Source organism: Scylla paramamosain, chromosome 6 (genome assembly GCF_035594125.1).
Source record: "Scylla paramamosain isolate STU-SP2022 chromosome 6, ASM3559412v1, whole genome shotgun sequence".
Taxonomy (NCBI): Eukaryota; Metazoa; Arthropoda; class Malacostraca; order Decapoda; family Portunidae; genus Scylla; species Scylla paramamosain.
Window position 1 is genome coordinate 24,089,497 of NC_087156.1, and position 12,004 is coordinate 24,101,500.

The 12,004-nt window shown below is 42.9% G+C and overlaps 1 protein-coding gene across 1 annotated transcript in view; it reads right to left on the bottom strand.

Moving 5' to 3' along the window:
* Positions 1 to 6,586, bottom strand: part of LOC135101052 (homeobox protein rough-like) — an 18,933-nt gene extending 12,347 nt beyond the window's left edge. Inside the window, exons 1-3 of the mRNA XM_064004625.1 lie at positions 6,538 to 6,586; positions 4,271 to 4,382; positions 3,853 to 3,975 (exon numbers count right to left, since the gene is read on the bottom strand). Coding sequence (XP_063860695.1) covers positions 3,853 to 3,975; positions 4,271 to 4,382; positions 6,538 to 6,586 — 284 coding nt within the window. The remainder of the gene's footprint in view (positions 1 to 3,852; positions 3,976 to 4,270; positions 4,383 to 6,537) is intronic.
* Between the last annotated feature and the right edge of the window lie 5,418 nt (positions 6,587 to 12,004).

Consider the following 12,004-nt stretch of genomic DNA (forward strand, 5'->3'; position numbering starts at 1 on the left):
CCCGCGCCTCCTTCCTTCCCTTGCACACACACACACACACACACACGTAGTGATTTAATGTACTATTAAATGCGTATAATTAAATGTGTATAATAATAATGATACTACTACTATTACTAGTAGTAGTAGTAGTAGTAGTAGTAGAAGCAATAGTAGTAGTAATAATAACTATTATTATTATTATTATCGTCATCATCGTCATCGCCATCATCATCATTATCATCATCATCATCATCATCATCATCATCATCATCATCATCATCATCATCATCATCATCATAATGTTATTACTGTTGTTGATCTGAGCCCATCGTGGGCACTAAGTGTGTGTGTGTGTGTGTGTACACTCTTCATCATTCCTTCCTGTTCAGCTCCTTCCATACATAACAATCACCAGCCATACATCCACCTCCACCACATCGCCTCCACCCATACCTCAGCATGCACCTGCCGCACCTGCTCCTTCCTCCGCCTTTTCCTGCTTCCTCCACCGTCATCAAAACTTCAATTTTCCTCCTTCACTTACTCCATTCGTTTCTCCGCGTTTCCTTCAAGCGTCCCTTCCCAGTACTTTGCTCCCTTCTCTGTTTCCCGTCCCCTTCCCCTGTTCCTCTCCCCTCCCTTCCCCTCCCTTCCCTTTGAGACAACCCTTGTTGTGGAGTCTCGTCACTTGCTCGGCGCTCTAAGTCGCTTTGGATTAAACGGGACTTAGGGGGCTTCACTGAAGGGGAGGAGGAGGAGGAGGAGGAGGAGGAGGAGGAGGAGGTGTGATATTATCTGTGTGTGTGTGTGTGTGTGTGTGTGTGTGTGTGTAAGAGAAAGTGGTATGAAATGTGCTAAGTGGAGTAGAAGAGGATGATGGGTAAGGGAAGAAAGAGCTGGGACGTGCTTGCTGTAGTTATGTGACGGTGGTGGTACATAGTGGTATTGTGGTGTGAGAGGGAGGGTCTACTGAGATGGGAGGGCGGCGGCGGTGGTGGTGGTGGTGGTGGTGGTGAATATGATGTACTCGTAAGGTGATGAGAGGGGTGGGAGGAGGAGGAGGAGAGGGAGGTAGGAAAGAGAGGTGCGTAGACGGAGCGAAGGGGAAGGGGAGAGGAAGGAAGGAAGAGGGTTTTCAGAGGGAGGAAGGGAAGGGAATAGCTGGGTGGAGGAGGAGTAGGAGGAGGAGGAGGAGGGGGTAGGGGGAGGAGGAGGAGGAGGGGGAGGAGGAAGAGGAGGAGGAGGAGGAGGAGGAGGAGGGTCTATGAAAGGTGGCGAACGGACAGATGTTGTGTCGATCAGATTAAAGGTTTGAAGATTACAGAATGAACGGACAGTGCAAGGGAGGGAGGGGAGAGTGCGGAGAACGAGCGGGGGATAGGGGAGGTGGAGAAGACAGATGGGTGAAGGTCTTCCCTGATTACACACAAGGATCAACCAATAAGCAAGAAGGTGCATCATGACAAAATTAAACCACTTCTTGATGAACGAAGGTAAAGAGGTGCTGTGTATTACGTAAGTGTATTTCCATTCAAGCCTCGGCAATGTTACGTTGAAGTTAAAGTTTTCTGTTTTCAGTGGCTTGTTTAATACTGTTTACCGTAGTACATTCGTGAATTTGTCTGTAATCTGGCGAGTTCACCTTATTTTATTCTCTTCGTTGTTTAGAATTTCCCTGCCAGTTTGTCATTAATATCTTCCCAGGTTCGTACTATTACCTTCATATCTTCATATCCGTAATACTAGTTAGTGAATCTACCCCCTGGCTCATCAATCTCATCGCCAGTTCAGTATAATATTTCCCCCATCTGTTAGTATCAGTTTCCTTCCTTAACACTACTTGGTCTCAGGTTGTATTCAGACCAGCGAGGCCATCCTCCAGGTGACTGTGTATTACCTGAAAAAAGTATAATGAACTGCAGGAAACCTAACACCGATTTTCCTTTTTAATGGGCAGGAACCCTCAAGTTCCGGAGAGGGAAGGAAGGAAGGAAGGAAGGAGGGAAGGAAGGAAGGAGGAAGGAAGGGAGGCAGACGGGATGCACGGCAGCCCTAGGAGTAGATGGCGACAGGTGACTCTGCTTCCTCTCATTTACCGATGTCCCCTGATTCCGAGGCGTAGGGGCGGCAGGGTAGGGGTAGGGTGAAGGGGTGGGAATCAAGTCCGGTGCTCACTGTCACGATGAAATGGACGATTGTAGTAAGATAACTCATTCGTGATTTATCTTCTCAAAGAGCACTCTGCCTATTAGATGCAGTGTTTTTTCGTACTCGTGGAGATCAGGTTGTTGCTTGAATACTGCAGGGTGTGAGGGGTGGCTGTGCTGGGTTCTGATTAGCTTCTTTTGTTCAGTCTTTACTAGTCTGACTGCCTTTTGATATAACACTGCTTAACTTATTCACTGGTAAACATTTTTTTTCCTTAATCACTTCCAACTTTTATAGACACACATATTTCGCACTAGTCTCTTGAGTAGTTCCGTAGCCTAGAAAATAACGAATTAACTTTCCATTCCCTCTTTTTTTTCCTGTGTCCATGCAAACTGTATTTTCACGGTGCTCTGAGCGTTAACAAAAGACGACCATAGCAGTAAAAGGGTTCAAAGAAATTCATATATTTTTTTTTCCGCACTGTCTAGTCAACACAGCGATACCTACCCACGCAGTACCTGTTACGTGGCTTCCAACTCCAGCCCACTCACAATGCAACTCTGCACTCCCGTCACGCCCTCTCTGCTAGGGTGTTCGTATAAGGGGAGGCAGATCAAGGCTTAAACACTGATATAGGATATTCGTGGTTTGACTGACTGACTACTCTCTCTCTGACTGACTTCATAAATAAAAAGATGAATAAACGACATGAACTGTGAGTGTTTGTATGATGATTTGGCAGGAGGGAGGGGACGATGCAGGTTTAAATGCAACAACAGCTCGTAAATAATGTTCGTCTTAACTGACTGCCTGTCTGACTGAATAACTGACTGACCAACTTACTAAATGACTGACTAACTTAATAAATGAATAATTAAACGCATAGAAGTGCTCGTCTTTGTTTAGTAAAGGAAGAAAGATTAATGATTAAATATAGAAAAATACATGCACAAAGGTGATTTATGACTGATTGCCCTAATGAATTAATAAACAACAACAAAAAAGTATTCATCTTCGTATAAGCCAAGAGAAAGGTAAGGATTAAAGGCAGAAAGATATGTATATACGTAGGTGATTTCGATGGCTTAACTCACTGCCTGCCTGCCTGACTAACTGACTGAACTAAATGGATGAATGAGCATGTTATCGTGACTAAGTAGATACATGATTGAATACGCCAATCATGAAATGCGCAGGCTCGGAACGCACCATACCACACCGTGCATACCACACAACACACCTGCCGTTAAATAGAAAAAGAAGAGAGAGAGAGAGAAAAAAAAAACACAATGCCTCTTGATACAGCACCAAGCAACACCAACAGAACAATGCTACATGAAACACATGAAACAATAGCACAGCACATAGTAGTAAAACACAGGCACACGGCAAATGCTTACTGTGCAGCGTCCATATTAGGGCTGTATTCAGAAACGCTATTCTCTCTCACCACGGCTATTTTCAAAGGGCACAGATGATTAGCTGGTTTCTCAAGAGTGTTTCTCCTGTTAATAATGTGTAAATCTTGTTAATCTGTCACTAGAACCATAAAAACACCCTCAGAAACATGTGTCACTTCAAACAGAGACTGAAAGTAATGGAGGTGTGCGGAGAAGTGTTTCAGAGTGGCCCTTAGTACCGCATGAGACTAGATCAACACAGCACGGCCACAGCATAGCATAAGGAGCATAAATAACTGGACAACAGGAGGCACGCTACCTGTACTGCTGGTCCATGTGTGCCTTTTCGATGCGCTTGTCCTTGGCGCGGCGATTCTGGAACCATATTTTGATCTGCGTCTCCGTGAGGTCCAGCGACTCGGCCAACTCGAACCTTCTCGGTCTGGGGAAGAGGGAGAGGAGGTGGTGTTACTATATAGGACTGTTGGTATTTGTGGTTATGGTGATGGTGGTGGTTTTTGTTGTATAGATGTCTTACTCTAGTGCATATATGAGCATAAGGACATAAGAAAATCAGGGAACATGTAACAAATATACATGTGTGTGTGTGTGTGTGTGTGTGTGTGTGTGTGTGTGTGTGTGTGTGTGTGTGTGTATGTGTGTGTTTGTGTGTGTGTGTGTGTATGTGTTTGTGTGTGTGTGTGTGTGTGTGTGTGTGTGTGTGTGTGTGTGTGTACCTGGAGATGTACTCGTTGCGGTGGTACTCCATCTCCAGTCTCAGGGTCTGCTCGGAGGTGAAGGTGGTCCTCTGCCGCCGCTGTCGGTTGTCCCGCCGCCGCCGCCGCGCCACTGCCGATACAGACACACGTGGGTTACTTAACTCCCTCCTTCAACACACACACACACACACACACACACACACACACACACACACACACACACACACACACACATAGTTCAGGTATACGCGGTGAAGACTCAACTTTCTCAAAGCAAGTCTTAATATTTACATCATAAGTGTTGTTACAAGTTATTCATTCGTATAATTCATAAGTCTGTGTCAGCGAGGTGTTCAGCATGTTCATTGGTCATACAGATCATAAGCTCACATTTCAGCGTAATACTTAAACAAATGTATTTTAATATTAACACGGAGAAAACTACTGACATTTACTATTGAAATATACATTTTTTTTTTTTTTTAAGTACAGTGAAAAGGTGTTACATGATAAGCCCTGTTATGAACCTTTATTTTCCGGCATTTACAACGTTGAGATGTATGTATGTATTCATCTATGTATGAATGAATATATGTATAGTATGTGTAATTGTAAGTGCGTATACCGTTAGAAAATTGGGTATAAATTTAGAAATGTTTATTTGTAAAGTTAACGTGTAAGATTTATAATAATATACTATCTTATCCATATTCTCTCTCTCTCTCTCTCTCTCTCTCTCTCTCTCTCTCTCTCTCTCTCTCTCTCTCTCTCTCTCTCTCTCTCTCTCTCTCTCTCTCTCTTCCCCCTTCCCCAGCCGCAACAAATGAGTAATAATCGGTTAAACACGTTGTATTAGGTGAGCAATTATGTGTGTGGCTGTGGGAGGCGAGGGGGAGAGGGAGGGAGTGGCTCAGGGACGGCGGTGGGGAGGCAGGGAAGGGAGCCAGGAGGGAAGGACTGGATGAAGGACACATCACGGGGCCGCATCATCAAAGACGGCGTCATCAATACCTCACACATGTTGACGTTCTCAGTGTGTGTGTGTGTGTGTGTGTGTGTTCATTCTGCTATGGTTATTCACTAAAGGATGCAACTTGAGTATTCAGTTAATATGTACTGTATACATACACCTGAATCACACGGTCTTTTGATGCTGTTATTTGTAGTGTTGTTGTTGTTGTTGTTGTTGTTGTTGTTGTTGTTGTGGTTGGTGATGGCGACGGTGGTGGTGGTTTGCTTTTGTTGTTATTGTCGTTGTTATTCCGCTATCATGTGCTAACGTTTACCGGCGTGAAGATGGGTAGACGATGGGAGGGGAAAGAGCGTCGTGATTGAGAAATGATTGACCTGTGAAAATGTTGAATGAACGACAGCTGAATGTCAAAGTCGTAGGAAGGAATGTTATGATGAGATAGTTACGTATGAGATAAGTTGTATATGATTGTGTGGTATGAACACGAGACTGGGAGGAGGTAAACACTGTAAGAATAACACGCAGCTATTGGGAAACGGTCATAGGGAATATAAGTACGTACATGGCCTGTACCTTGAAGCACTTTAGACTCTTGTTAGAACTACTCTCAAAGCCCACAGGGAGATTCATTCTGCTTCTCTTGAAAGTTTAAGAACTGACCGTAACACACTCGTTGATCTATGACTAGAATCATGAAAACATCCTTAAAAAAAATCCTTACAACTTCCACTAATGCTAAAAGTAGTTGAGATAAATTGCTGAAGTGAATGAAAATACGATTCCAGGATTATAGATGAGGGGGCAGTAAGCGTCAGATGCGTGGGGCTTGAACAACAAGTGAGCAGGGAAAGATGTGCTTGCGTGGTGATGGAAATTTGAGGCGAAGTAAATAGTCGGAATTATCAAGAACGAGGGGATGGTTTATACGCAACGTGTGGGATGGTGCGGGGAAGTGTGGTTGGCAGTGTTTACATTAGAAGGAAGGTGTCCGTAAATAGTATTGAATCTTTAAAGTTTAGGGGATTATAAATAAGGCAGTGTACTTTTTAAGTGGTATTGTGTATCCTGTACATTTTGGTGACTATAAAAGATAAAGTATACGTAAATGGTATTGGATTCTGCGGAGCTGTGAGGTTGTAAGGAAAGATTGTTTCAAGAGGTATCGAGTCCTGTAAAGTTAGGTAATTGTGAATAGGAGATGTGGGTGGGATTGTGGTAGTGGTTAAACACAGGATACAGTTGGAGAATTTTATTTCTCTAACGTTTCGACAACTGTCTTCCTGTGTTTCATCACCAACATTATCCCACTCACTTCTCCAAATGTATACAATAGGAGCTGTGGTTAAGTGGTGTCGAACCATGTCAAATTAGAGGGTTGTGGATCGGAAAAGATGCTCCTAAGTAGTATTTAGGAGGTTGTGAGCGCGGGGAGGTGTGAGTGCGCGGGTAGGTGTGAGTAAGTGGTACCTAATTGTGTAAAATTAGAGAATTGTGAATAAAGGAGAGTTTCAGTGGTATCGACTAGTAAAAAAGATAATAATAATAGTGTGAGTGTTAATAAGGGAAAGTGTTTTAAGTAGTATCGAGTCCTTCAGAATGGCACCTGTGTGAGTTAGAGAAAGTATTATATGGTATTGAGTCCTCAGAAATGACTGGTCAATAAGGAAAGTGTATGTAAGTTGAGTTGCTTTGAGTAAAAAAAAAAAAAGAAAAGAAAAGAAAAAGCGACAGTGTAAGTAAGGATTAAGGAGAGGTACCAATCTTTTCACCAATAATTATCAATGACTTTATATATTTTTATCCCCCCAGTTTCGTAGTCTGTAGCCTAGAGAAGACAAAATTAACCTCTTCTTTTCTATATGTCCGTGTAAACTTATTTTAATTTATTTTCTGCTATTTTTTCATCTACTTTAATTGCTCTGAATATTAACAGTGGACAACAAAAGCAGTGAAAGGATTAAGTAATAATGGAAGGGCTTTACAAATTGTTTACGTGATCTTATTCCAGTTCTATTTACCTCATCGACACAAGAGTTAACCAGGATCTTGACTTCTTCATCCCTTTATGTAAGTGGTGTACATTAAAACGCTCTATCTGTCCGTTTGTCTTTGCAGCTTCCCAACGATTTGGATTAAAAAAGCGAATATTGGAGCTCCTGCGACTGAATTGGGTTTCGCTTTTAGAGCTTATCCAATGCATACATTTTATTATTTATTTTTTTTTTTTTCGAAGCGGCGAATATATTTTTTAAGGTCCTAATTGTCATCAGATAGTCTCTTGTACAAATGAAAAGAAATCCATAAGAAAAAAATAAAAATAAATAAATACCCCGCGTATGTATGAACTTGAATGTGTGATAACAGTGAGTAAGGCGTGTTTAAAAGAGAACAGAGTAGACAGACAGATGCGACAGTGAATGCCTACTGATACAACGCAATAAACCCGTGAACGAACGCTTGTAGTAAAAACACAATACGTCTTTCACATTTCACCACCTTTCCCTCCTTACCTTAGTCTTCTGGAACTGAAAACAAGTTTACTTCATGAAAATCGCAATAAAGTGATGGGTGTTTCGCGTGTAAATTAATGGGTGGGAGTACTGAATGAAGGGTGTAATGTTCTATTGGGAAGGGAGTGAAGCATAGGTATGGAGGCATATGGGGAGGAGTTTGGTGGTAAAGGGCAGTATTGTAGGAAGGGATGTTTAGCTTTGTAGGTACGAGTGTGATCCATTTCAGAATTCCATGGGTTATTGGTCTGTTGCTTCTTTTTTTTCCATTTTACGTCCGTCTGTCTACGTATCTGTTTATCTTTCTATATATCTATCTATCTACCTATCTGTTTATCTGTGTATTTATCTATCTATTTATGTGTATCTGTGTATCTATCTATCTGTGTATCTATCTATCTATCTATCTATCTGTCTATCTATCTGTCTACCTTTCTATCTATCTATCTATCTATCTATCAATTTATCTATTCTCCTTTCTTTCTTTCTTTCTTTTTTTCTTTCTTTCTTTCCACTGTCAAACATTCTTTCCCTTCAGTGCTGAGGGTGAATGTGCTCTTCTCCCATTGCCCTGTTGTCCTCCCTTTCCACTTGATGATTTATGTGACTTCCGAAAATCGTGACTCTATGGTATAGTATCTGTATCATGACTATAGACGCGCAATACACAGCGAATAGTGGAAGTGTAGATTATATGGTAGACGTGAAATACAAATATGATGTACTTGAAATGTCGTCTATATAATAACTGGAAGGCGTCGTATTAGAAAAAAGAAAAAAGAAAAGTACACATATAAAAGAAGAGAAAGGTCGTCATATACTGTGAAAATCATAATAGCATAGGACATAAGGGAAACTGGAAGAAGCCAGTACGCACGGCAGTCCATCACCCTTCACTTCGCATTTACATCTGATAAACTCTCATTCCTAACAATATCTCATTCTATCCGCCCTCTCCTCCCTCCCCCCCCCGCAACCAATGTATAAATAGATTGGTAAATAAATGATATATCAGGGAGTCAGATATTAATCGTGTGAAAGTGAAACTCGCTGGAAAAAAAAAAAGAGGCAAATTGAAACTAAGAATCAGGGAAACCGATCACCAAAAAAGGAAGATAGATTAATGAAAAGAATTTCGTTAGGAGAAATTAATAATCAATAATCTCACTCCCATATATTTCAAAGTAATCCCATCCCTCCACCCAAAAAGAGAGAGAGAGAGAGAGAGAGAGAGAGAGAGAGAGAGAGAGAGAGAGAGAGAGAGAGAGAGAGAGAGAGAGAGAGACAGAGAGAGAGAGAGAGATCAGTACATTCTCTATCATTTCCGCAATTATTTGAAGTGAAACAGGAAATACAGACGCAGCGAACCAACAAACACACTACTGTCTCGTAATCTCTTCCACGGATGTACTCGTATTTAGTGCGTCACCGCCAACCCTTTCCGTCCCCAACAAACAGCCCCTCTCAAAACAAAAAAAAAAAAAAAAGTGGGGTGGGAAGAAAGAAAAGTGGGAAGATAACTGGGCAGTATATTGTAATCGTGTTTAGAGCTCCCTTGTGTGTGTGTGTGTGTGTGTGTGTGTGTGTGTGTGTGTGTGTGTGTGTGTGTGTGTGTGTGTGTGTGTGTGATTCAAAAGATAGTAATAGAGATTAGTTTCTGAAAAGTATCAAAAGCCATTCCAACATTCTCAGTATGGATTCATGACTTGAGAAACACGCGTAGAAATTTATGTAGATTTCTCAGGCGGTACACGGTATTCAGACACACACACACACACACACACACACACACACACCGTAAGATCCGCTACCTAGAGGCTGTACATGCTGCGCTGACTCAGGTCGCTGAGAACGCCGACAGACGAGTTAAGGGGGTTGTACCTCACTTTCATCCTCCCCAAACTCATGTATGCCTCCCCAGCGTGGTCCTCCTCCCTCACACACACTCAACAGCTACAGCTGGAGAGTGTGCAGAAAAGGGCGTGCAGGGTCATCCTAGGCCCTGCCTACACCACGTACGATGAAGCCCTGACCACCCTGAGTCTGTCCAGACTATCCACCAGGCACCGAGAGGCTCTGGAAAAGTTTGGAAGGGGACTGCTGCATCATCCACGTCTCAGACACATGCTGCCGCCTTCGCCCGGTCCGTGCCACCAGACACCACAACAAGATAAAGGCGCCGCGCACAGACCGGTACAGACTCAGCGCGATTTCCACCATGGTGCGAGTCATCAATCAATAGTATTTCCCTTCTAGATTAAACTTAGCTTTAGGATAAATGCTAAGTATTTCCCCACCCCCTCTCTACCTTTTCAGTTTAACTGCCTAAAGAATAAACCGTTTATTATCATTATTACACACACATTACAGGATACTCGCGGAGAGGTCTCTTTGAGCGGCCTTAATATCTCCAATAGACTATAGAAAAAGAAAAACAAGACATAGTACACGGTACATAAGTGTAATATACCATTGTGAAACCCTTAGTTCATATAGTTTAGTCATTGAGAATCTACATAATGCTGTATTTTTTTTTCTTTTACGTAAGAGTGGCTCTGGCCTAAGGCAACAAAAAAAACATTAAAGAAAATAAATAAATAACAGAAGATTGCACTAGTCTATAAAGAGAATAGTCAGGATTATCCAAAATTATGAGAACCGGCACGAGTATTTACATCCCGCGCCGCACACATGTGGACTGAAGTGAGTGAGGAGATAAGTTAGATGGGTGAACAAAGGAAGGGCAAATTTCATGATTGGAATCGTTTCTGGATGGCGGGGTGAGTATGAATATAGTAATAAGGAGAAAGTTTATCCGAAATGAGCTACCTTAATTTATTTTAGGGTTATCATTGTAAGTTTACGAAAGGATGAATGAGATGAAAAGGAAGCGAACTAAGAGAGAGAGAGAGAGAGAGAGAGAGAGAGAGAGAGAGAGAGAGAGAGAGAGAGAGAGAGAGAGAGAGAGAAAGGATGAAAAAGACCAGGTAAAAAGAAATGTTAAGTTCAACGATTAAAGCACAGTGAATGATGAAAACAGTAACGATGATAATGATGATGGAGATGATGAAAGGAGGAAGACGAGGAGATAGGGGAGAGTCGATAGGGTGGCGTATGAGATGGGAAAGTACACATTGAGAGATGACGCGGGACAGCGGGAGAGGAGGAGCAGGACGAGAGGGACGGCGGGAGGGAAGGTACGGGAGGAGATGAAGGGGTGGGGAGTGAAGGGAAGGGCAGCACGTGTCCCTCCCATTATCGCCTCACACCTGAGTAAAGCGCCACAATGCTGCCCTTCCAGAGAGAGAGAGAGAGAGAGAGAGAGAGAGAGAGAGAGAGGAGAGAGAGAGAGAGAGAGAGAGAGAATTGAAGTCCTCGCCGCATGTATATGTAACGTCTCTGCTTCACTTGGGCAGCCAGTTACCAAAGCACACCAGCGATGTTCGTCCTGCTCTTCGTGACCCGGAATTGGTTGACCCCGTTACGTGCACCAGTCAGTCACTTCCCTTCCTCAGTCACTTCTCTCTCCCCTTGCGTTTACTTCCCGCCTTCTCTCCCACTCTTTTCTTCCTCTGTCCCTTCTTAGCCCTGTATAACCTCTTTCCTTTTTCTTTTTCTCTCTCTCCTCCCTCTCGTCTTCCATCCCAACCTTTATTTATCCTATCCTTTCTCTGAAATCCTCCTTAAACTTACTCTTCCCTCTTTCTTTTCGCATTCCTTTCCATTCTTTTCCTCCTCCCTATATACTCTGTTACTTCCTCCTCCTTCTCCTCCTCCTCCTCCTCCTCCTCCTCCTCCTCCTCCTCCTCCTCCTCCTCCTCCTCCTCCTCCTCCTCCTCCTCCTCCCCCTCCCTTTCGCCTTCCTACTGTTATCGTTTCCTCTTTCTCTACTCTTGCACACCCTACCCTATCCTCTTTTCTCCTAGCTCTTCCACACTGTCTTTCCTTCATGTCCCAGCACTATTATGATTCTCTCTCTCTCTCTCTCTCTCTCTCTCTCTCTCTCTCTCTCTCTCTCTCTCTCTCTCTCTCTCTCTCTCTCTCTTGTGGATAACCTTTTTCTTCCCTTCTTTCACCTTTCTTTCTATTTTTCTTTGCACCTTTCTCTCCTACTCTCTCAACTTCCATATTCACACTCTTGAGTGGCATCTTCCTTCCTTCCCTCTTTCCGTAAATCATTACTTTCTTTCTCCATTCCCTTCTCCCACCTCCGTCCTTTCCGTGTTTATTCCTTTCCTCATCTCTTAAATCCTCATCCCTCATCATTTT